This window comes from Sphaerodactylus townsendi, linkage group LG06 (assembly GCF_021028975.2).
Source record: "Sphaerodactylus townsendi isolate TG3544 linkage group LG06, MPM_Stown_v2.3, whole genome shotgun sequence".
NCBI classification, from domain to species: domain Eukaryota; kingdom Metazoa; phylum Chordata; class Lepidosauria; order Squamata; family Sphaerodactylidae; genus Sphaerodactylus; species Sphaerodactylus townsendi.
Window position 1 is genome coordinate 67331431 of NC_059430.1, and position 26253 is coordinate 67357683.

The window sequence follows — 26253 nt, forward strand, 5'->3', positions numbered from 1 at the left end:
AAAATTAACATTCTTGAATAAATAACTGACAGCCCAATCCACAGTCCAAGGCAGCTGGGGGTGGCGCTGCTTCTGCCCCGTCTTGCCGCCTCCAGAGGGCTTTCTGGTGGCATGGGGAGGCAAAAAAAGCAAAAGAAAATTAAAATTAAAAAATAAAAGTAATGTCGCCAGAAAGCCCTCCAAAAGGTGGCATAAGTTGATCTTCCCTATTACAATCTTCCCCAGGTACAAAGCCCAGGTACAAAGCCCAGTGGGAGCTGGCTGATGTCGACTTTGCCTCTGGGAAAAACCTCCATGTTAGGCCAGTACATCTGTGGAAGTGCAGTCCAGAAGAGGGTTGGGCACAGTGGTGCCCGCCTGCCTCCCTGTTTGCCCTCCCAGCTAGTTTAAGTGTCCCTTATGCCAGCTGGGAGGGCAAATGCATCTGTCGTTCAACTCCCCCCCCAAAAAAATCTGGATTTGTCTGTTCATCTTAAGTAAATTCGCAGACTATCAACCTGTATGTAAACAGGTATAATATAGACACATGAAAATAACTTTAAATAAAATTTGCTTTAATACTGAAGATGTGCAAATTTTAAATTTCAGTCCAATACTCCTTACAGTAAATATGGGTTGGTTCCAAATTCCCTGAATGGGCAAGATTTGCAGAATCTTTCCCACCTTCTTCTTCTTTCAGAACTTTGCTTCATCCTGACAAACTATTGACCCTCCTGAACAGTATGCTCCATTTTGCCTATGTAGAGACTATTCTGCTTGTGTGGATGGCAGTAATCTCTCCCAGCCCCTGCTAGTTCTCCCTTCTTCCTACAGCTTTTCAAGCCATGTGGTATATATATGGTTCAGGAGGATACTTTTACCAGAATTGCTTGGGGAAGGTAGGGGCTTTGGGGCAAGGAAAACAGTAAAGGAGAAGCTCTTCAAACTATTCATTCCATACCCTAGAGACTGAATCCCATACAACTTTCCATAAAAATGTCCTACCACAAAAGTTCTATTTATAAAACTTGCTTTCACCTCTAGTAATCTGTCATTGCCCACAATATTAAGTAATCATTGCCCTCCCTTTTTGGGCAGGTAGCTGGGGTAGTTATATTTACTTAAATAAACAGAATGTTGTATTTGGTTCTGATTCTTCTCTTCTATATGTGTTTGGCATACATAATGCTGGGTGGGGAGGAGGTTCAGGGCCAGCATCAGCATACTCTGAAGTGATGCATCTGCCACTGACCCCTCTCTACCTGCACATACTTGCCCTGCATACTTGCTTGCAAGCACTCCTTGTTCTCTGCTCCTGAAACCCTAGGCGGTCAAGGGGTACCATAGCATACAGGGGATGCACCTGGTGCACCTTTCGGCTACAGAAGCAACAGTACGAGCTGCACACACTGCCCAGTGCCATTGAGAAAAGGGAATGCAGGTGGCTGTGTGGGTAGTGGAAAGGAATGTGAGTGGACATATAAAGAAGGTGGGGTATATGGGTGGGAGCAAGAAGGGCAGTATAATGGTGGTGTGGGAGGGGGGCTTAGCACTCTCTAAGGCCGTTTCCGCATGGGCCAAAAACGGCGGCCTGGGGGCGGTAAAAATGCCGCCCCCAGGCCGCCGTTCGCACAGGCGGCGCTGCTGAAATGCAGCAGCGCCGACCTGGCTGCCCTTCCCCTCCCTCAGGGCGGCGTCAGGCCGCCCTAAAAAACAACCCTTTAAAGGGTTGTTTTTGAGGGAACAGCGTCTTCCCGGCGGCGTGGTGCGAACAGCACCGCCGGGAACACGCTGTTTCCCCTTCCCTCTCCCACTTCCCTCTCGCTGTCGTCGTCCTGCTGGCCTCTTAAGTCCCTCCCTCGCTTTCCTCCAACCTCTGGAGGTCGGAGGGCAGCGTGGGTGGGGCTTAGGAGGCCAGCAGGACGACGACAGCGAGAGGTAAGTGGGAGAGGGAAGGGGGAAGGGCCCCTCTGCTGGGGCCACTCGCACGCTTGCGTGCGAACGGCCTCCACCTCCACTCCGGCAGAATTCTTGCCGGCGTGGGGGTGCTTCGAGGCCCATGCAGAAACGGCCTAACATAGACCCAATTCTAGGGATATTTTCACTGCTAGCATGTCTGTTCTCTTCTGGCTGAAGTTAATGGCAGATTTCTGTGTTCCTGGCTGCCTTTGTAGTGAACATCTTGAAGCACTAGAATTTACTCAGGGTGAGAAAAATATACTGTTCTTACTAAGAAAGTCATGATAGGAACTAACTGTCCATGTTCACTGAGTAGACTAGGCAGGGGCTTGTTTGTGGGAAGCACAAAACAGCAAAATAGCACCACTGGAATGTGAAGACTAGAAATGTTGAATACACACCACCAATCTCCAGAATTAGGGGCACTTTGACGTGATCTAATAAAGAGCAGGAAGTGAGGCAAACATATACACATAATACACAGGTCTATTGTATCCAGTTAAAATGATCCCCAGATCACAGATTTTTTGTCCCTGTGGGCCAATTTGAAGTGACTATGTTGAGTGAAAATTATGAAAGCTTTTTTTCTGGTAAAAGCAGATATGAGCAATTATATGGATATATCATCTCATATCCAACTTCTCTTTTTTGATAAACATTCTTAAACATCAACGTTAGGATGTTACAAACATTTTTAAGAGCATTAGATGCTACTTAAAAACAAAGCAAGACCACTTTTTAGTTAAAATCACATTTATAAGTGAACCCTCCTTATACATACCCATCTTACCTTCATTCATAATTGTTACTGCCTCCTCTGTTATTTGACTTCCAGATCCAACTGATGTTTTTGCATAGAAGTAAAACTTGTACCGAGTGCTGTAATTTAAGTTGCTTATTATCATGGTGGTCTCATTGGCTGGAATACTGATCTCTTCCACGTGGCCTAATTCATGTGTGCTATTAACTGTCATAAGATAGTAGAAAGAATAAAGTTAATATCTAACGGCCTACATTTTGTAATAAAGGCTGAATCAAAGAGCTTTATGCAAGCAGCTATGTTCCTTTTCTAATCAATTTAGAGAATTATTCACTTTTTTACATGAAAATAGTTTATGTGTGGTAGATCCCCACATATCATTGGCTTTTTTTTAGATCCCTTATATGTAACACCTGTAAAAGCACCTTTCTGTGGTATTTTGGGGTGATGTGTGTCATGCTGCCTCCTTTCTTTCCTTAGTACTTATTTTCAATGTCGCTAAAGACTCTTGCCTTAAAATTCTAAGTTGAATTCAAAGAATTCAAAGAACAGGATTGCTTAGTTATATGTGGTAGAATTTGATGGAATAATAGAACAGTCAGCACATGAAGATGGCTCTGAGGTAAAAGGGAATCCTTTACTCTAAATAAAGGAGTTATTTTAATGTAATGGATTCAGTAAAGTGAATTTCAGTAAAGTGGATTCAATTAGTGAACTGGAGGCTCCCTTGCCGTCTTCAGGCCCTTGTTTGGCCCAGTTTTCCTTGCTCTCTGAAGCCGCTGTTGACAGGACCTTAGCTGCTGTTAGACCTACTACTTGTCCTCTGGATCCGTGCCCATCCTGGCTTGTAAAAACCTGCAGGGTGGAGCTACGACCCCATCTGTTGGGTATCATCAATGGCTCCCTCGAGCAAGGAGTCTTCCCGGATGGGTTGAAGGAGGCAGTGGTCCGCCCACTCTTAAAAAGACCACCGTTAGACCCGAGGGATCTGGCCAATTACCGCCCCGTTTCGAATCTTTCGTTTCTGGGAAAGGTAATTGAGAGAGTGGTGTTGGAGCAGCTTCAAGGTTTTCTGGATGACACATCGGCCTTCGACCCCTTCCAGTCCGGCTTCCGTGCTGGGCATGGGACGGAGACTGTTCTCGTCGCTGTCACAGACATGCTCCGTATTCAGCTCGACCGAGGCGGATCGGCGCTGCTGGTACTGTTAGATCTTACCGCAGCGTTTGATGTGGTCGACCACGACCTTTTGACCCACCGCCTGGCCACCTCCGGGGTGCAGGGCACTGTCCTCCAATGGATTGCCTCGTTTCTCCAGGGTCGAAGTCAGCAAGTGAGGTGCGGGGATCAGGCCTCCCGGAAGTGCCCGCTTGATTGCGGCGTACCCCAGGGGGCTTTATTATCCCCGCTGCTTTTCAATATCTATATGCGACCCCTTGCTTGACTGGTACGGAGTTTTGGGCTGACTTGTCATCACGCAGCTCATTCTGTTGATGGAGGGGGGAGCAGTCGCCGCCCCTGCGGCTCTCCAGCACTGTTTGGAGGCGGTTGCTGATTGGTTGCGACAGAGCAGGTTAAAACTGAATCCATCGATGATGGAGATCCTCTGGCTTGGCCGCGAAGGAGGGGACAGGATTTTCCAGCCACCGGTGTGGGAGGGGGTCACATTGGCGCCGACCCCCTCCGTGCACAGCCTGGGGATCCACCTGGATTTGTCTCTCTCAATGGAGACCCAGGTGGCCCACACAACCCAGGCTGCCTTTTTCCACCTTCGTCAGGCCCGGAGGCTGGCTCCTTTCCTCTCCCAAGCAGACCTAGCCACTGTGATCCATGCAACTGTCACCTCCAGATTAGACTATTGCAGGGGTAGGGAACCTTTAACACTCAAAGAGCCATTTGGACCCATTTTCCACGGGAAAAGAAACACTTGGAGCCGCAAATAATTTTTGACATTTAAAATAAAGATAACTCTGTATATATTGGGTTTTTTTACCTTTTACTCCACTCATTCTGAGAAGCGCATGGATGCATCCGCCCTTCTGCCTGCAGGGCAGGCAAGGATAGGGTCAGCAGCTTGGCCTCGCTGGCCACCGGGAAAGTGCCCGCCCCGCTCAAATGGGGCGGGCGAGAGGGGAAGCCTGCGGCGCGGCGCAGCCGGCCGTCGGCAATTGGTGCACCCACCCTGCTGCCTGCAGGGCGGGCAAGGATGAAGCTGGCGGCTTGGACTCGCTGGCTGCCGGGAAAGCGCCCGCCCTGCTCCAAAGGGGCGAGTGAGAGGGGAAGCCCACAGCACAGCCAGCCGTGGGCAGTTGGTGCGCCTGCCCTGCTGCCTGCAGGGCGGGCAAGGATGGGGCTGGCGGCTCGGCTCGTGGAGCCACAGTGCAAGGGCAGAAGAGCCGCATGCGGCTCTCGAGCCACAGGTTCCCTACCCCTGGACTATTGTAACTCGCTCTACGTGGGTCTTCCCTTGCGTTTGATCCGGAGACTAAAGCTGGTCCAGCACGCAGCGGCGCGTTTACTTACAGGCAGCGCCATTTATGATCATATTCAGCCTGTATTGCGCCAACTGCATTGGCTCCCGGTGGAGTTCCAGATCATCTTCAAGGTGCTGGTGTTGACCTTCAAGGCCTTACGCGGCCTGGGGCCCGTATCTTCGAGACCGCATCACCCCGTATGTCCCTGCACGGCCTCTCTGCTCAACGGAGCATAATTTATTAGTGGTCCCTGGCCCCTCAATGATGCGGCTGGCCTCCACGCGGGCCAGGGCCTTTATGGCTCTGGCCCTGGCCTGGTGGAACACCCTTCCTCCGGCTGTCCGGGCCCTGCGGGACCTTAACGAGTTCCGCAGGGCCTGTAAAACGGAGTTGTTCCGCCGGGCCTTTGGAGGGACCAGCCGCTGAAATGGTGCCCCCGGTGCCCCAGTCGGCCTGTTATTTAGGCTACCATCTAATGTGGCTCGCCTCCCTCCCCTCCCCTTTTTTCTTTTGGGAGAATTTTAATGAAATATGGGGCTGGTCGGACGCCTCCTATTATTATTACTATTAGTGCTCTGTTACCGCTGTTTTAAAGATTTTAGTGACTTATTTTACTATGTTTTTATGTTGTACACCGCCCAGAGCCCCTAGGGGATGGGGCGGTATAAAAGTCTAAAAATAAATAAATAAATAAATAAAATAAAGTTCTTAAGCATAATTGTTGCAGATAGTTAAAGTTCTTTTTTTTAGTTCCTTAAAAAGACCTAACTACAACACATTTTCTCATTTGCTACTAAAGCTAATAACTTGTACAAATAATACAGATTCCCCTTTCACTTCACAATCTTCATCCACTCAACCCTACCCACTAAACACCCACTGAACAAATGCTCTCTCCAAATCAGTTAACTCCACCCCCAAGGTTGCAGCTACCATCCAATCATAACACACTTCAATCGCCCATCCAGCCCCCCTTTTTTTACTCCATAGGTCTCTATTTAACTCACAGAAACAAACATATAAAGCCCCACATTAAATCACAGAAATAATTACAGAAATAATCAACATGCAAATGAAGCAACAAAGCAACATAGAAAGAGCTTTTTTTGTTTTAGCACGAGCATTCGATCGATTTAACATGACTATTAAGCAACGAAGCAATGCTGAACACACAAACGCACGCACGGTCACACACACAAAAAAGATGGCAGACAGCAGAATCAAGGGAACTGCAGGTGGAAATACTTGTGGGGGAGGAATTGAGGAAGGGGCTTCTTTGTAGGAGATCCAGTGAGGACTGATTTTCAACAGCAAACGAGCATGCTTGGGAAAAGCAAGGGGGATCAGCTCAGCTCAGCTGGTTGCTTCGTACAGAAACCTGCAGGGAAACCTCACTCCAAAGCTGACCACCCCAGGATAAGTGGGTAATGCATAATGGGTCATAATTTATTCTATTAAAAGATGGCTGAACATTAAGGACCTGCCAGATTGAACTATGGAAAATGCAGGGTGCTTATGAGTGAGATTAACTGTCACTATTCTTAGGTATATACTATGTTGCCTTTTGTAGTTTTCTCTTTTACTGGTTCAGTGGCATAAAGGGAAAGAATGGAGACAGAGAAAGAAATTGATAGGCTTTTATGAAGCACTATTTTGCTTTGTATATTATACTTATGCAGAGATGGCAGAACTGTGGCTTAAATCTTCACAATTATTTTTATTTATTTATACCCTGCTTTTATCATCAGTGCAGACCCAAAATATCTTCCATTTTATACTCACAACAACCTTCTGAGGTTGGTTAGGCTCAAAGAGGGTGACTGGCCCAGGATCAGCCAATGAACAACCACGACTGATATTTGAACCAAGTCCTACTCTGAAACTATGGCTGTTTCCGCACGGGTGGATAACAGCAACCCAGGGATGCTAAAAACTGCGTCCTTGGGGAGGGGTTCGCACGGCCAACGCTGCTGCACCCCCGAGTGGCGCGAAGATGCTGCTTCTGGACCTCGCTCCCCGAGCGAGGTTTTTCGGAAGCAGCGTCTTCCAACCGCTGCCGTGCGAACTGCAGCAGCTGGAAGGCACCATTCCCCCCCACTGTCGCAGAATGCCGTACTTCTCCTCCTGGCTTCTGGCGCGTCGCAGAGGCCAGGGGACACGCCCCCCTGGCCTGCGACTCCAGAGCCGCCGCTCCAGCCTGCGGGGGGGGGGTCCCCTGGCCTCTGCGATGCGCTAGAAGTCAGGAGGAGAGGTACGGCATTGTGCAACGGCGCAGCCTGTGTGAAGGCTGCGCCGCTGCCTGCTGCTCTGCCAGGACCATCCGTGTGAATGGTCCCGGGGGGGTGCATCGGCATTGTTTATGCTGACGCACCCACGCTTGGTGCCCGTGCGGAAAGGGCCTAACATTGCAGAGGAATACACTGTGGCTGAATGTAGCCTTTAGTTGGCACATTGCCTCTCCCAAGGAACATTATTCCTTCAAGTAAAACACAAAGTTTTCAACAAAATTCATGTTATGATTGAATGTTATTTGCTCCCATTAGAAACATCACGTAATTCCCCTTACCATATAAAGAGATATTGTGCTCCATCATACTAAAAGCTACAATTCCATTTTAAGGGAGAAGAATCTGTATCAATAAAGGGGAAAGAACTCTGCATACTTACTTGGTTGAAATTTCAGTGTATATCCTATCAAAACACCATTTGGATGAGTAGGTGGTCCCCATTCCAAAGTGAGGGAGTCCAAACTTGGATTAGTAATCTTCAAAAAGGAGGGTGCACTGGGAACTTTTATGATCACAGGAGGATATATAATATAACAAAAATAAAACTTCATACAAGATAATTATTTATAGTTTTTTACTTATAAACTACACTCGTTGAGATGAGGGCCTACATCCTAACTCTATGCATATATGAAGTTAACTGTTGATTGCAGTGGAGCTTAACTTTGATTAAGTATGCTTATTGAGCAATATTACAAAACCTTTCCTTGGAGTAAGCCCTACTGAATAGACCTCAGTAGGATTCTGAGCAAAGTAAGGACTGCAAGTATGAGTACCATGTGCTTATATAGCAATCAGATACAGACAAAAGAAAAACATTAAAAAGTTGCAATTAAAAATGCAATATGAATGCAATATGACAAATTTTTAAAGTATATACTTTAGGTTTTGCTTCTATATTATGTTCCTTTGGTTTGAGCAGCTCTCTCCTTTTTCTCCTTTGTAGAATAATATACATGCTATTTTTTATGAAGATCAGTGAAAACATTCACAGATATGATTTCTGCAGTAACCAGTCAACACTTGAGTTGGTATTGCAAAGTTTATCATTGCATACCTCCTTCAGGAGTTGTAAACTTTTTGTCAGGGGTTGCTGGTCCTTCTCCTTTCCCATTAAAAACTTTAACATGCAGTTTGTAAGAGCTATACGGCTCCAGTCCTGGTAACATCCCATGTGTCTTATTTCCACTGAAAGTCAATATCTTTTTCTCCACATGCCGCTTACTTTTTCCAGATAAGTTTTGTACTTTCCAGTAGTAAATCTACACATTAAATGAAAATATTTAATTAATCACATCACTCTTAGGATTTACACTATAGTTTCAGAAATGGCTGGAATATATCTGGGAACAAGTGACACTTGATATTTTCGATATATTAACCAAAAATAAGACATGGCAAGATAAACAGAAATAAATTTGGAAGATATGGACAATATACGTGGGCTGGATGAAAGAAGCTCGAGTCATTGAAGAAATATGAGAGAAGAGGCTACAGAGAATGAACTTACTGCTGTTTGTGTGATAAAACTATGAAGAAGATGTAATGGGGGAGGGAGAAAAGGGGGAAAATGTATTGTTTGAAAATATATGAAGAAGGATATTATTATAAACTGTAGAATTCAAATCAGGGGCGTAACGAGGCAAACTGTAGCCCTGGGCAAAACCTGAGTTGGATGCCCCCCATGGTCGGCCACTTTACCACGACCAAATTTTTTTTGCACCAGGACATTGGTGCGTGCAGGGGGTGCATTTTTAGACATATCAGCACTAAAATTTCAGCGTATCATCAGGAGACTGTCCTTATGCTATCCCCCAAGTTTGGTTCGGTTTGGTTCAAGGAGTCCAAAGTTAGCCTAAAAACTGTGCCCCCTGCCAGCCAAAAATGGAAAACCACTAAAATACCCAAAAACGAACCCAGCATTTTGATGCCCCCCACAAGGTGATGCCCTGGGCAGCTGCCCACCTTGCCCAATGGGCATTACGCCAGTGATTCAAATGATACAATAAAAATTATTTTTAAAAAGGATTTACACTATAGTAACATTTTGGTAACTTAAATATATATCTGAAATGTTAAACATACTGTAATGACACAGATTAATTCCTAAACTATCTGGCTTCAATGTCTTATTTAATTCAAGGATATATGTAACCTAGTCTCATGAATGTTAAATATACATATATTTTTATTGTGTTTAAGAGTAGCAGTTATTTCAATGAGTATACATTTCATCAAACCTAGGATGTAGGAACATTTAGTCAATGATCACGGCAAAGCATTATTTTGGATGTGGCTTAATTTTTAACACTTGAAAAAACTACACAACTTTTACTTTAAATAATGTAGTAGTATATGAATAGCAACTGTATCGTGTTGCTACTGTATGGCACCTCCCAGGTTTACCTTAGACATTATTTTTGTTTCATCTGGTTTGCTAGTATAATTAAGAATAGCAGTGAAAAAATATCGAAGTGCTAATACTGTGTCTCATGTATTTCCTTTTCACAATAAAAATTTAATATGGCTTAGAAAATAATTTTTGTAGATAAAATGAAAACAAAATAGTGCCATGATGAGTCATTCTATTAATTTTCAGTATGACTCTAATTCACTTTTCAGAAAGCAATTTGGAGTAAAGGATATCAACAGTCAAGGTAAAGATTATTTTTGATAGACATTAACTCATGGCCATTCTTCTAGGTAACACAAAAAATGATTCATGCTGAAAGCTGATGGAATATCTCTTCACTTAGTCCTTGCTGCTAAAAACAAGCAGCTTTACTACTGTTCAGAGAAAGCGTTGGAACCCAATATTTACAGCCAGATGTTCCTTCCTAATATACACAACTGAAGAGCACTTTGCTGCAGTAAATAATTTTTAAGAAACTTCCTTTGATAACATACATTGTATCCCCGAAGATGGCCTCGGACAAGATTTAGTGGAACTGAATCCCATCGCACCTTTGCTAAGGTGCTATTTACAACATGTACCTCCAAATTCTCTGGTGCAACCATTGGTACTGTTGGGAACAAAAGCAACAAAATTCAGGTTAGAACCACCCACATGAACTTGAACAGTATTTCCGACTTCATGATTTTAAAAATCTGGTGGGGAATCTATGTAACAAGCTTTGGATCACCATATGATTATTTCTGAAGCCTTAGATATTATTGAAAAAATCAATCTAAGATACTTACAGTCTTCCCCGGAATATCCAATTGCTGTTGTAGGTTCTGGGGCAAATCCCAACTCATTTAACGCCTGTACTTTTATTTCATATGGAACAAAAGTTGGTGTACCAGACACAATATACTTAGATACATTAGCAACTGTAACAGATGTCCACTCATCATCAACATCCTTTTGCCGCCAACTGACTTGATACTGAAGCCCTGGACCATTGGACTGAATTCGTTTTAATGGCTAAAATGTAAAAGAAATTATGATAGAAAAATAGTTGCCAATACATAAAAAATCAAAGCCTTAAAAAATTAGTGTCTCAGTACAATCAAGAGCAGTCCCATGAAAACTCAGAGGCAGAGGGATGTGGCACCGCCCCACTGCCTCCAATAGGGCTTTCTGGTGGCACAGGGACTTCAGTAAAGCCCCCAAACTGCCCCACCACCAGAAACCCCCATAGGGTTTAAAAGATATATGCCACCAAGAGGGTGGCATATTTCTGAGGGCCAGTGCACTGCACAACCAACCCTAAACTTTGAAAAAGGGCTGACTAACATCAGGTCCATCCTGGGAATGCCCCGTCCAGCCCCCCATGCTGGCATCTGAGTAGGATGCTACTGCAGCCCTACTGTGGCCTGAACTTCCAGGTTTTGCAGCAGTGGGGCTGCGGGACACGTGACTGCTGACATGGGGAGAGCAAATGCACTGATGCAAGGTCGTGTTGCTTCCAGAAGTCCTTTCAGCCCTCTCCTTTGGATGGGGTTGTTAATCAACTACCGATACGGAAATGTTATCATGAGTTCCCACAATTTCAGTGTAGTTTTGAGTACCTTTATTCTCATTCTAAAAATGCAAATATAGACTACAACTAGAAAGAGGCGGCGCCGACTTACCGGGGCCGCCAATTGCCGACGGGGGAAGGGAGCTGTGTCTCCGCAGCGGCGGTAGCACCTCCCCCCAATGGGTGAACACAAGGCTGCGCTGCGCATGCGTGTAGCAGCGCAGCCGATTGGATCACGGGGTGGCGAGGCGCTCAGTTGTGACGTGGGCTGACTGGTGCCTCCCACCCACGTTAAAACTGCACATCTTGTGTGGCTAGGATTAGTAACATAGTATATACTGGCACATATTTAAACTATGCTTTGTTATTTTTAGGTTTTGAAAGCAAGTTACTCCAACAGTGCCATCATATTACTAGATGATACTTTTCAACCCTAATGGACAACTAAGTGACAAGAGGGTACTTTGTATAGCACTAAATAATACTTCAAGAATGTTTCTGCACTTTCCCCCATGTATTGAAAAAGCAAACATTAATTTAACTGCCCTCAGATGTTTTTCAGAAGGTTCCAATGATATTTTTCTTGGATGTGAGTGTTATTTTAACTAAGTCCTTACCTCCCACATAATCACCAACTTATCAGGTTCTGATCCATTCCCTTGAATGACAGATGGATTTTCATCTGGCTCTAGAGGATAAATATTTATAATAATGAGCTATTTTTCCTGAATAATACCATCTTCAAACTAAGCTGACATTGGTAAGGCATAATATTTATTTACTTGCAGATTCTGTGAAGTATTTTTCAGAGGGATCACTTGGCTGACTCATTCCAATCTCATTGACAGCTATTACACGAAATGAATAGTTAACATATGGTGACAGCTTCAATTGTACAGTTGTCTGGATTCCAAGGACATCAATAAGGTAATGCCATATCCCTGGTTCATGCATGGCATCTTCATACTCAACTATAAATTCTGAAATAAAGAAAAACTTTTGTTTCAGAAACCATGACTTTTTCATACAACATGCCTAATGGAATTATTTAGTACAAAGTGTATTTACAGTACATTAAACTGTAATCTCTTAATAGAATCTAGCTTAAGCAAGCTTTCTACAAAACATGAAAGCTTTCCTACTACTTTGTAATGTTCCTGTACTCTATAACGTTTCCTATTTTTATAAACTCTATAATATGTCATCGAACACTCTTACAAATTAATGACATTAGAATCTGGAAAAGCACTGCATTTCATTAAATGAATGTTATTGTGTCATCACAGCATTTAGTGGAAGTTCATTCCAATATGGTGAACCATACTTATGATAGGGCTGTTATTGTCATTTCCTGGAACCCATGTGAGTTGAATACTTCTCTCTTGCTTGTCAGTCAATTCCAAATCAAATGGAGGATCAGGATGATCTGTAAGCCAAATAAGCACAGAAAAGATAAAAATATCTGTTATGTCACAGGAACACTAAAACTGCTTTTAGTTATGTAAAGATGATTTAGTGGTCACACTCACAAGCATGCTACGGCAATGAAATGTGACAACCAATGTTGGTGGGAATCATTGGCAGGAAAAAAGAATTATTATATGAGTCCAGTGCCAGATTTTCTTTTGTATTATGAAATAACTGAAATTGGAAAGTAGAAAAGATGAAATGTATGGTTCACCAGCAGTTTCAGTTTATGATTAATGACTATGAGTAGTGAACTACTGTGCATGAAGCCAGTCTTCCCTTACAATGAAAAGAAAAATGAACAGGCATATAAATATGCACCCCCCCCCCCAAAAAAAAAGTAGAAAGAGAAAAACTGTTTCAGGATTACAGTATATAGGCAACTTGATCAAACATTTTACTTACAGGAGAAATTTTTAGGATTTTTAAAAAACACAGATATTAGTCCAAAACATTTCTTATTACCAAAATATCTTTCTTTATTCATTAATATGAGATTATTTACTGTGGACAAGTGTGATATACACCTTTAAATTAGTTTAACTACAAATGTATTATCACTTCATAGGTATGAGGTGGTGCCGATTGTGAAAACAGTAAGAATCAAAATCAAAATAATAAGTTTTTGGAGGACAGTCAATTAAATTAGCTTACGCTTTAAGTATATGCAAGATCTTTGTGAAATTCTTCCCTGTATGTTACTGAAAAATTGATTTTGCTGCTTTTTCACTAAACTGCTCTTCAAGCTGAGCTGAGCTGGTCTCTTCCAGCTGAGCTGGTCTCTTGCAACAAGACATGAGGCATAAAGAGAACAGCTACACTATATCCCCATATTCTAATGACAGGTTAAATTTGACATTCACTGCTGCATGGATAAGTTTTGAGAAGCTTATTTCAATAAGCATACACACATCCACCCCCTCCCACTAAAATAAAATCATGTACGACGTGGACATAAATGTCAAAAGATAACAAATGATCAGATTTCAAATATATAACCAATTCAAAAATGTGTGCCTATGACTGACAAGCCCTGACCTGGATAGCCAAGGCTAGCCAGATCACATCAAATCTCGGAAGCTAAGTAGGGAGACCACCAAGGAATACTAGGGTTGCTATGCTGAAGCAAGCAATGGCAAACCACCTCTGAATGTCTCTTGCCGTGAAAACTCTATGAGGTCATTGTAAGTTGACCATGACTTGATTCATGGTTTGCAGTGTAATTTGAAGCAGGATTATACCCTTTTAATCTACTGAAGTTAATGAGTTCTGAAGGGATAACTTTGCAGGATTGCACTGCAAGAAATACCTGGAGTAACCTCTCCATGGCTGCTTTCAGCCCTGATATAAGGTTTTGGAAAAATAGAAGAGAAAATAATTTGCAATATCAAAGGCTTTCATGATCAAAATCAACTGGCAGTTCTAGGTTTTTTTGGCTGTGGGCAGTGGTCTGGTAGTTTTTGCTCCTAATATTTCACCTGCATCTATGGCTGGCAACTTCAGGTACATGTCACAGTGAGATGTGTGTCTCTATGTGGCACAGTGGCACAGTGTGGAGTGTCTGTGTGGTGGGGACTATATTTTGTCCACTTCACAATAAGGCAAGGCACATTCACCCAGACACATGCACTCTGGATCCCTGGGAGAAGTTATTTAGAGGGGATTTGTCATCCTAAGCTGAGTATACGTCTATGAATATATTGAACTCATTTGGCTTACAATGCATAAGCTCTGGTTAGGATACTACACGCCACAATAAAACCAAAGCTGACACCTAAAGCTTAAGTTTATTAGGACACATATTTCTAAGAATACTGACTGTAGCTTCATCGTGATTACAAATGTTTACCTCAGCTTCATAAAAAGGATATGTGCATATGGGAAAAGGAATAGTATATTTACCAAGAAAACAGATTTAACTATGCAGAATTTCATAACCAATGATGACATTTGGACAATCATGTGCAGCTTAATATTTTAAACTGCATTAACGTCAATGGATATGAAATGCTTAGTTGTGGACAAACATTCTTGGACATTGTATCAATTTTCCATTCTTCATTCAAGGTAGGATCAAACTGAACATTTCTAAATATTAATTTAAAGGCTTCAAAGAAATGATGAACTTAATTTTGATTAGCACATTGTAGAATTATTTATTTTTATACTGCCCTTCCCCCATTGGTTCAGGGTGGTTTCCAATAGATTGTGTTATTTTACAAATAAGATGATGTTATCAAGAAAAAGAGTAGTTTGGATAAAACGTTTACCCAGGAATATTCATTCTGAACCCTAGATTTTGTTAAACCATAATAATGAAACAGTTTGAGCATTGTGCTTATAAGAATAATGGTAATTAAGGGGAAAAAATCAGATTCAAACTAAGTTAATAAAATATAATGTAACAGAAAAAATGAAAACAACTTGATAGGTAGAAAGTATATGCATATTTGATAGATGAAAGCAAACAAGACTTTCCATTAGTTTACCGTAAACAACAGGTGGAGCTGTTGGAGGAGCTGCAAAATGATATTAATATGAAGTGTTTAATCAGTGTTAGTGGGAAAAACACAAAAGTGTACAATTAGTTTATTACAAAGATTAAATATTATAAAGGAAAGTTATTCTTATCTTTAAAAGTATAGAATTTTAATCATAGTTAGTGGTCTTAACATAAAATTAGCAATGCCCATTTATTTGAGGGTTTAGGTGTTAGAATATGTGGTAAGTAGAAACCAACAATTAACAAAAGAAAGATTTTTTAGTTACACCACCGTAAAAAAACTTTCGTTCATTAACATATGGTGAGATTTCTTTTATTGTTTTGCTGAAGGTCAAGCTGTTTCCAAATACAGACCCATTGTAACTACAGCAGAGGCTTATATGCCGTTGAGTTTGCAGCCTCCCAGAGTAGAGCTGCTATGGATATAGATTTATGGATGTATGAGCCCATTGGCTGTGCCAGGGTATTTTTTTCTTGCCCCTTGTTGGTGCCCCTTAACTGAGGTACCACATTTTTCTAAAAATAACATTTGTTATTTTTGCTGAAAGGCAATTGCTGAAGGCAAATTTAAAGCAAAACTAATTAGGAAAACCCTACCGTTTCAAGCACCCAGTCCCTCAAAAGAATTAAGGGATTGTTGGATATGTTCTTTAATACAAAGATAAACAAACTTTTGGTCCAAGTACTGAATGAAATGGAGAGTCTAACTGTAAGGACATTAGAGAGCTGGTAAACAAAAAAGGTTTGTGGCAGTCGCGGTTGTGTTTGCCACAGGGGCCAAACCATCTGAGGGGGTTTGAGGGTAGTGGTACTGATGGTTCAGATTGTGTGCCAGGTACAGGGAGGTGGAAGCACTGAGCAGGTACAGGCAGGTGGAAGCACTGGACAGCTCCTGTACCCAGCTCACAATCTGAACACTCTAAACAGCAATAGTGCAACCTATGCAGTACAGCACAAAGATGATATTATTGCTTCAGGCCCACAAAGAGCCCCAAAACTGCATGCTGGCCTAGCCTGATTTGATTGCAAAATTTTTTGTGCCAGACAAAATTGTGTGCTCTAGCAGGTAAAGACAAACAAAGATTTTTCAAATGAATCAAGAAGAAACAATAGTTGGGGTACAGGCTATAAGCAATGCATAAAGGACTTGATCCATACACACTGAAGAAAGAAATAGCAGAATGATAAAATAATAGAACATATCACTTAAAATTAGAGGTGAGGCTTACCTATAAAAAGCTCAGCACAAAGGGAAAGGAGAAATAGTCTATCTCAGCCTTTTCCCTGTTGTGCCAGCTTTCTGTCAACAGGGAACCTTCAATGTAGGGTGGTAATTTAAAACACAATTATTCACCTATGGTCTGAAATAGTTCAATCCATTCTAACATGTTAGTCTACTGCATGATTACACTTGCCAATACAGCTAGAAAAAAATCATACAGGATAGAACTGGAGGATCTAAGCAGATCACCCTTTTGATCAGGTCCAGTACGCAAAAATCCTTATATACAAAAATCCATATACCCAGAACTCCCAAATCTGAATATGATGATTTATGCAAGACACATCTGTATGGTGAGTATTGCCATGTTTGGAGTTTAAGAGAACTATGTGGTCTCACAGTATGGATACATCTGTGGTCCCACAGTATGGACATAGCTTTCCCACTACCCTGCTAGAATATTAAGAGAAATCTTACCAACAACAGTAAGCACAGCACTTGCAGAAACACTGTCCAGAGTAGTGTTAGCTAGGCAAGTATACGTTCCACCATCTTGATCAGTTACATTCGTAATAGTCAAATTGTATTTACCGACAATAAACCTGCAATTACAATAGATTTAATCAGTCCATTGCTGCATAACCGAATGTTATGTACTGTAACAAAATGTAGTGACATCTAACCTTCTCTTCCTACCATGTAATACAAGTGCTGAAAGAAATGTAGAAATCATCTGCATTTACTTCTTAATCTTAAAGTAGTGTGCCTCAAGCAGCAAACCACATCTGGATCATACACCAATCTTTTACAAAATGCTCCTGTAATCGAAATTACTGTATGTTATAAGCGAAAACAAATGAGTAGCACTTCAACGAAGTATTATTGACTGCTCATGTTAACTTCTATGAACCAGTTATTACTAAGCTATTATACACATTCCAGTACTAAGATATCAATATTACTTTTTACGTGAAAGTAATTCAGTCCTTGCCAACTTCTTCTGGAACCTTTTAAAGTAACTATTTACATTTTACTGGGTAATTGATGTTTACAAAGGATTCACTTCCATAATTTTCTCAAGCATGTCTCATGTGAGATTTTGCAAAACATCAAAAACAAACCATAACCACCAACATAGAATTTCTCCAATGAAAATAAATTAAAGGTATTTGCTAAGAATATAAAGATCTCTTCAGATTGGAATTATAATTATACATAAAATTCTACTGAACTCACCTCTAGCTAACTGCTAGACCTGATGCCAAACCTACCAGCTAAATAGCTCACTAGTTAGTGTGTGTGTGCGTGTGTTTTAAGTGACATCAAGTCACCTCTTGGCAGCCTTATAATCTCCCCAAAAACATCCTATCTTTAAAACCTTGCCCAGATCCAGTGGTGGAATTTAGCAGGTTCACCCCACTTCGGCAGAACTGGTTGTTAAAATGGTGCTTATAAATAACCAGTTAGTAAATTATTTGAATCCCACCACTGGAACTAGTTGTTAAATTATTTGAATCCCACAACTGCCCAGATCTTGCAATTCAGGTCCGTGGCTTCCTTTATTGAATCCATCTATCTCATGTTGAGTCTTCCTCTTTTACTGCTTCCTTCAACTTTTCCTAGTGTTATAGACTTTTCCAGTGACTCTTGTCTTCTCAAAATGTTATCAAAGTACAGCAGCCTCAGTTTAGTAAGCATTTTAAACTTCCTTGGATGGAACTGAGTTTTTGTTTTTTTTGCTGGCTCAAATGAGGAGATACGTTGGGGATACACTGACAAAATGTTCAGTAGGGAGTAACATCAGATGAGACTGGCCCGTCTCCCTCTCTTTTACGCCAATGGAAAAGGCAGTAGAATTAAATCCCCAGCTACTGCTGTCTTCTTGAGAGAGGAGTTGGCATGCATCAAACAAACTACAGCACACAGCCGGTGAGCTTGGTGGATTGTAAGTTGCCCAAATCTCATCTAATAATTCTTGAAAGTATCATATGACAGTATGTATATTGCCTTGTATGAACAGTAACAATAAAGGGTAATAACAGAGTCCCTTATTGTCTATGTAATCTATTTAACACACTATTCTGCATAATATATGAAAAGAAAATGGTCTCTGAGTGATCCTGGTGATGGATTTTTCTACCTACATGAAAGTATTTATCCTGGCCATACCTTTCATCATTCGGTAATTCACCACTGTTTTTCAACCATGTAACTGTGGGTATTAACGTAAAGTCATATTTAATTGTACATTCAAAGGAAACCTGCCCATTCCTTTGTACCATTTTGTATTCAGGCTGCTTGATAATCATTGTAGGTTCTGAAACAAAAAATTGCTGTTAAGACATTTAACAGTTGGAAATTCTTAATTATATTGGGTTTAGGAGTTTTGTAATTTAGGATTGATTTCTTACCTTTAATTTCTAATTGAACTTCATTTTGTATCTTTCCTAATTTATTTCCTGCTACACAGGTGTATGTACCACTGCTATCCTTCTGGGCCACAGGAATTTCCAAGGTGCCATTGTTATGGAAAACATATTGTTCTCCCTGGAGAATACTACCTTTCACTCCTTTAAACCTGTTTAAAAACAGAATTATATTTTTGAATGTTATGCATTTATTGGAACTTGAATGTGGGATTTAGGGATGACTATTAAACTCACAGATTCACTCAAATCCAACAGTTAGACCAGTGTTTACTCAACTGTAAAGAATATGTGTCAAAAAATGACAGCATCCAATAAAACAACTGTGGAAAACCCATATTTTTATTGCATATGCCAATCTGCTTCCACAAGTAGCAACAAAAGAGCCACAAGAAGGAAAAAGAAAAAGAACACTGTGATTTGTACTTTATGATTTTCAAATAGGGTCAAAGCTTTGCTACCCATTACCCATAGGAAATGGGGTCTGTGAGTACATTAAATGTGCTTGATACTCTGGTTTATTACTCTTCCCACCCACTACTGAGAAGACTACATAGCAATCCCCACTGGAAACACCATGGCAATAGCCCACACCTAGCAGGATTCTCTCCCTCCACGACCAAGTCACAGAATCTTACGCTTTAGGCCAGGGGTAGGGAACCTGCGGCTCTCCAGATGTTCAGGAACTACAATTCCCATCAGTCTCTGTCAGCATGGCCAATTGGCCATGCTGGTAGGGGCTGATGGGAATTGTAGTTCCTGAACATCTGGAGAGCCGCAGGTTCCCTGCCCCTGTACTAGACTTACTAGGTAATTCTAGTTCATTCCAGGCCTGATCATTGAGAATTATTCAAATGAAAAACCCCTCATCTAAAATGCACATGAAACTGAGCTTTTCCTCTTCATTATATTTATATTTCACCTTTCCAGACGGAGCTCAAGGTTTACATGATTTGCCCTTTCTAAATTATGTCCTACCCTGTGAAACCAGTTGCATTGAAAGGAGTTGAATGGCCCAAGGTTACCCAAGTACTTCATGGCTTGGTCAGAAATTGAACTTGGGTCTCTTGGGTTCTCAGTCTGACAAACATGATGTCCATAGGCATATAGTGACCCTTAACACCTTTCTTAGGCCGTTTCTGCATGGCCACGCTCAGGGGTGTGTCAGTGTATATGACGCCGACGCATCCCCCCGGGACTGTTCGCACGAACGGTCCCGGTAGGGGCGGGAAAGAGGGTGCAGCCTGCGCAGAGGCTGCACCGCTGCCCAAATGCCCTACCTTCCCTCCGACCTTCTGGCGCGTCGCCCAGGCCAGGGGACATGCCCCCTGCCCTGCGCGACAGCTCTGGAGTCGCAGGGCAGGGGCGTGTCCCCTGGCCTGGGCAACGCGCCGGAAGGTAGGAGGGAAGGTAAGGCGTTTGGGAAAGGGGGGGGAATGGCACCTTCCAGCTGCTGCCGTTCGCACGGCAGCGGTTGGAAGCCACTGTTTCCGAAAAACCTCGCCCAGGGAGCGAGGTTCGGAGGGACGCTGTTTTTAGCGTCCCTGGGTCGCTGTATTTTGCCCGTGCAGAAACAGTTTTAGTGTCAGAGGTGGCGCAAGGGGAAACTGCGCCCAGGGCACATGCGCACCCTGCACCCCTGCTGCACCCCTGCTGCACTGCTGCCCACCCCTACCCCAGAATGCCCCCGTTCCCGTTGGTGCTACGCCACTGCTTAGTGTCCACCAAATGTTTTTAGAAAGCAGATGGGAGCTCTTACTTAGAAGGGTTTCTGATTAGCCACTGAAAATCTGATCAGTGATACAGATTAATATTGTTTCAGATGCTTCTGTCACCACAATGTTTGGAACCTTTCATTTTTCTTTCTCAGTTTATTTTTTAATTGGCCCTCTCCTTCCCTGCACTTGGGCTTCTTCTATGTATGTGGCTCCACTTCCTGCCGTGGCCATTTTGTAGTTGAGTCTGCTACCTCATGTCATAATTCCAAAAATGCTAGCAGGCCCAAAAAAGCTGGGGACCTCTGATATACCTACTATAGCACATTGTTAACTCAGTAAATTCCTGTAGTAAACCCCTGGGTTAACAGTTTTGTATAACACAATTCTATACAAAGCCAAATGAAACTTTTATTTATAAGTCACATCCCTGTCTCTGTAGCCTTTTCCCTCAAGTTTTGTTTCACTTGCACTTCCCTCAAGTTGTTGCCAACAAGCCCATGTCCTACTCACACTCTTCTACAAGATTTTTACTCCTAGGCATTATTGCTCATGACTTTCAAGCCTGCTATGACTTCTTCCCTGTAGTTATTTTAACTTCACAAAACTAGTCCTATCCCCCAGATTCCAAGCGAGGTTTAATCATCTTAGCCAAACAGACATTTCTTTATCTCTCAGAAGGTTCGCTGTAGATATTCTGGCAACTAAATTCTTTAAGCTTTTGGACTTCTGTAAAGGTTCTATGCTGTCATACTACCTTGGTCTGTTTTTCAAAAAATGCTGTTTTATGTGTGTGTGTGCACGCATATACCTGTATGTGTATATACTGACCATTGTTTTGTTCTTTTGTTAAAATCAGCTGCACCTTACTGGATAAAAGAACCTACCAATCTTGTGTTATCCCCAGGAGAACATGGTAATTTGATCTGCAGAGCTAATGGCAATCCCAAACCTAGTATAAGCTGGTTAGCAAACGGAGTTCCCATTGCAAGTAAGGACTGTTTTTAACATTTCCAAAACAATATAGTCAAATGTTTTGGTGATACATCTCTTCCAGGATTATTGAAAGCTCCGCAGCTTTTGTTGACAACTCTACCTGCCAAAGTGTTATGCGGAAAGAGTAAGAGAGAGCAGGGAGGGAGGGAGGTCTCAGTTCCTATGGTTCCTTCATCATTAATTGTTGTCTTCCAGGGTTTTTTTAATGTTAATCTGTAAGGGAGAAAATTACAATAAAATTAAGTTGGATTATCCTACTACTCCACTGAGCTATGCATGGAACCTTTCTCTGGCGGAAAGAGCATTCCTCTGGTAGGTCTTTTCCTGAGGAAGAAGCACTTCATGTGGAGGAAGGCTCCACGCTTAACTGAGCAGAGTGGTACGGTACTGCTACATATATCAATTACTTGGCTGAGAATACAATATTGCTACAGTTCTGTTTTAGTCATCCATATTGCAAGTCAAGTATCATCTCCTGAGGAAGTTCTGAGCAATTCTCAGGGTACCAATATGCGGATGACACCCAGCTCATTCTGCTGATGGAGGGGGGAGCGGCCTCCGCCCCTGCAGCTCTACAGCACTGTTTGGAGTCAGTTGCTGGTTGGTTGAGACAGAGTAGGTTAAAGCTTAATCCAACGAAGACGGAGGTCCTTTGGCTGGGCCGGGGGGAGAGACCGAGGGAATTTCAGCCGCCTATTTTGGAGGGGGTCATGTTGACCCCAACATCCCTGGCTCGCAGCCTGGGGGTCCGCCTGGACTCTTCATTATCAATGGAGAGCCAGGTGGCCCATGTTACCCAGGTTGCGTTTTTTCATCTTCGCCAGGCGCGGTGGCTGGCTCCCTATCTCTCCCAGTCCGACCTGGCCACTGTGATCCATGCGACGGTCACCTCGAGGCTGGATTATTGTAACTCGCTCTACGCAGGCCTTCCCTTGCGACTGATCCGGAAGCTGAAGCTGGTCCAGAATGCAGCGGCACGGCTTTTGACAGGTGGTGGTTATTCAGACCATATCACCCCTGTGCTGTGCCGCCTGCACTGGCTTCCGGTGGAGTTCCGGATCGTTTTCAAGGTGCTGGTATTAACCTTTAAGGCCTTACGCGGCATGGGGCCCACATACCTGCGGGACCGCATCACCCCTTATGTCCCACACAGGTCGCTGCGCTCGGCAACGGCAGATTTACTGGTGACCCCTGGTCCCGCGATGATACGGCTGGCCTCAACCCGGGCCAGAGCCTTTACGGCTCTGGCCCCTGCCTGGTGGAATGCCCTACCTCCAGCTGTGCGGGCCCTGCGGGACCTTAACGAGTTCCGCAGGGCCTGCAAGACGGAGCTATTCCACCGGGCCTTTGGAGAGGCCGGCCGTGGACCTACTGCCCCCTACCGAAACTGTAATCGAAACCGAAATTGAGGCTGCCGTTTCCATCTTATTATGGCTGGGCCTGATTTATTTATAGATTCCATCGCAGGCCCTGCCTACTTCCTCCCCTTCTTCTTTTTTGGCCTTCGACTGGGCGCCTGTTTTAAACAACTTTGTTTCATAAATCGGGTTGTTTAATTTATAGCTTTTATCGTTGTAAACTGCTGCTTAGGTTTTACTGTTTTTAGTGTTTCATGCTGTCGATTTGCTGTTCAATTCAACAGCCATATTGTGAGCTGCCTTGAGCCCTTCGGGGATAAGGCGGCCTATACGTTTAATAAAATAAAATAAAAAATAAATAAATTCATCCTCAGCTTTTTGCAAGAGAATTAAAAATTAGTAATTTCATTTAGATTTGAATCCAATGGTCTCTGAGTTCCTTTCTGTTATTTACTGTTCTCCTTGCTTGCTGACATTTTTTGCAATTAATGTACATTTTTTAATTTTTGCTGCTTTATTTGTTAAAATTGTACATGATTCTGAATAATATTTTATTGTATTATTTAGAAAGTACTTTCTTCAAACATTCCTTTTTCTTTTGCTCAAAACAATTCAGTAAGAATATGTGTGTATATGTATGTGTGTAAATATTTATCTATCTATATGTATATACATTTAACATTTGCAAACAGTTGCTCCTGAGGATGCTAGCAGAAGAGTAGATGGTGATACAATTATATTCACTGATGTACAAGAAAGTTCAAGTGCTGTTTATCAGTGTAATGCCTCTAACGAATATGGATATCTACTGGCAAATGCATTTGTGAATGTTTTGGGTAAGATCAACTTTTTTAAAAAAAACTGATCCTAATGTTGCCTGTCTAATCGCAATTACTCTGAATGGGTTAGCATTCATGAAAACATAGGCCTTCTGTGCATGTTGTCTTTTCAACAGTGCTGTATGCTTTACAGCAGAGATTCTACTTGTTTCAGTGGCGTAGCTGCCATAAGGACATCTGGGGACAAAAGCACTGAGTGCCTCATGGGAATCATAGTGTGTGTGGAAAAGTCACCCCCACACTTCCAGGAAGGAGGAGGGGTGTGGCTGGGCCTCATCATGACGTGCAGCTCCCTAGCTGGTCCCTGGGCCAGGGAGAGAGGCAGCCAGGGGCTCCCCCCTAATCACCTGTTTGAAAATAAAAATACAGGAGTAGGGAAGGCAGCGCGCTAGGCCCAGGAGGTAAGTGGGGCATGGGGGCGTGGCATGGGGGGACTTGGTGTGGGGGTGGCATGGTGCAGGGGGTGTGGTGTGGGGGCCCATGGAGCTCCATTTTCCCCAGCTACACCTCTGACTTGTTTACACATGAGGGGATACCCCACTGCTTCTCCCAAGCCTAGCTGCCATTTCGCCTGCCCCCTAAAGAGAATGCTTCTGGGTTTTGGTGGTGGTTTGCTTTCTGATTCTTTTTTTAAAGGCCATTGCTTTGATCTATCACTCCTGGGATAGATTGAAGTGCTTACTATTCAAGCAGAAACAATCGTTGGGATACAGACTATAAGCAATGTATTAATGATCCACACATGCTGCAGAAAGAAATAACAGAATGATAAAATAACAGAGCAGAACATATCACTTAAAATTAGAGGTGAGGCTTACCTGTAAAAAGCTCAGTACAAAGGGAAAGGAGAAATAGTCTGTCTCAGCCCTTTCCCTGCTATGCCAGCTTTTTATCAGCAGAGAATTTTTAATGTAGGGTGGCAATTTAAAACAGTTATTCACCTATGGTCTGAAATAGTTTAATCCATTGTAACATCTTGCTCTGCTGCATGGTTACACTTGCACTCTTTTTGGAGCTGTTTGTCTTTAGGGTAGCAATTTTACCATTGTGGCCAGGCAGAAGGCAAACACTCAAAATGGCTGCAGGTACAACTTGTTTTTCAAATAGTCCCCTACAAAGGACAATCTCCATGTCTTGATGAGGTGGAGGTTGCTGGGAGCTGCTTGGCCCTTCCAGGCCTCTGTATTGCTAGATTCCCTGAAGTTGACAAGTGTTGCTTCCCATTGCTGAAAGATAGCCTTTCAGTGCTTAAAGTGGCTGGGAGCCTTTGCTAGCTGTCTGTTCCTTCCTCCCCACCGTCCCCCGAATGGGATTCCACTTTGTCACAGAAACAGCACAGTTGAGTTAGGGCTCTGTGCCAGCATATATCTACCAGATACACTAGCATAGGGGTCAATCTGCCTCCTATGGCCTTTTGCCCCTTCCCCCAGTTAGCTTTGCACTGGTAATATGCCAGTTTTAAACATCTTCTGTCATGTTGACCTTCTCCCTTACCTACACCATGAAAATCAGTATCTGAATTCTGTACTACATGCTCACTATCTGAAGTGAGGTAGATGGTGCCTTTCCCTATGGAGGATTAGCTTCCTTCTTTTATTTATTTTATGAAATGCTAAATAACAATCAAAAGAAGAAAGATAATTTTATGCACTGTGATTTTAATATTGTTTTGTGTATGCAATTTTGTCTTTTAGCTGTGGCACCAAGAATTCTTACTCCTCCAAATCAGCTCTACCAAGTCATTGCAAATAAACCTGCATTGCTACACTGTGCATTTTTTGGTTCACCTGTGCCTACAGTGGAATGGTAAGTCAGTTGCAGAGGTTCTGTTTCATTCACAACAATATTTTAAGGAAATGTACAATACAAACTTTGTTATCTGGAAGGACAAGCTCTTGTTTCTTGACATTGCTGGGCTTCCGACAGCTGACATCATACTTGGGCACCTCCTTACCCCTCAATCTGACAGGAGCCAAATCTGCTGAAGAGCTCCTGAATATGTGGCCTGCTTGTCTGCCTAAAGCAGGGGTAGGGAACCTGCGGCTCTCCGGATGCCTGAACATCTGGAGAGCCGCAGGTTCCCTACCCCTGGTCTAGTATATTCCAAAGAAACTCTATACAGTGCTAGACTGCTCAGCAGAGTATATCACATTAACATAGCTATCCTTCTGGAAGTACATCAATCCCAGCCGCTATCCTTCTGGAAATACATCAATTCCAGCTGCTTCTGAGCTGTCCTTTATACTATAACATCTGATTGACAGCAATAATGCCTGATCTTCCCCTCCGGAGGGTAGAGCTG

General features: G+C 42.7%; 1 protein-coding gene and 1 long non-coding RNA gene across 2 annotated transcripts in view; one reads left to right on the top strand and one right to left on the bottom strand.

Annotated features, from left to right (window-relative positions):
* NRCAM (neuronal cell adhesion molecule) overlaps positions 1–26253 on the bottom strand; it is a 180830-nt gene that overhangs the window by 38118 nt on the left and 116459 nt on the right. The window contains 12 exon segments of the mRNA XM_048501581.1: positions 2720–2905; positions 7840–7962; positions 8518–8722; positions 10368–10483; positions 10662–10887; positions 12043–12113; positions 12208–12405; positions 12750–12851; positions 15382–15411; positions 17095–17219; positions 18787–18934; positions 19029–19195. Coding sequence (XP_048357538.1) covers positions 2720–2905; positions 7840–7962; positions 8518–8722; positions 10368–10483; positions 10662–10887; positions 12043–12113; positions 12208–12405; positions 12750–12851; positions 15382–15411; positions 17095–17219; positions 18787–18934; positions 19029–19195 — 1697 coding nt within the window.
* Positions 21612–25761, top strand: LOC125435811. The gene is made up of 3 exons (XR_007244925.1): positions 21612–21749; positions 23805–23948; positions 25646–25761. It is a non-coding gene; the product is annotated as an uncharacterized LOC125435811 (long non-coding RNA).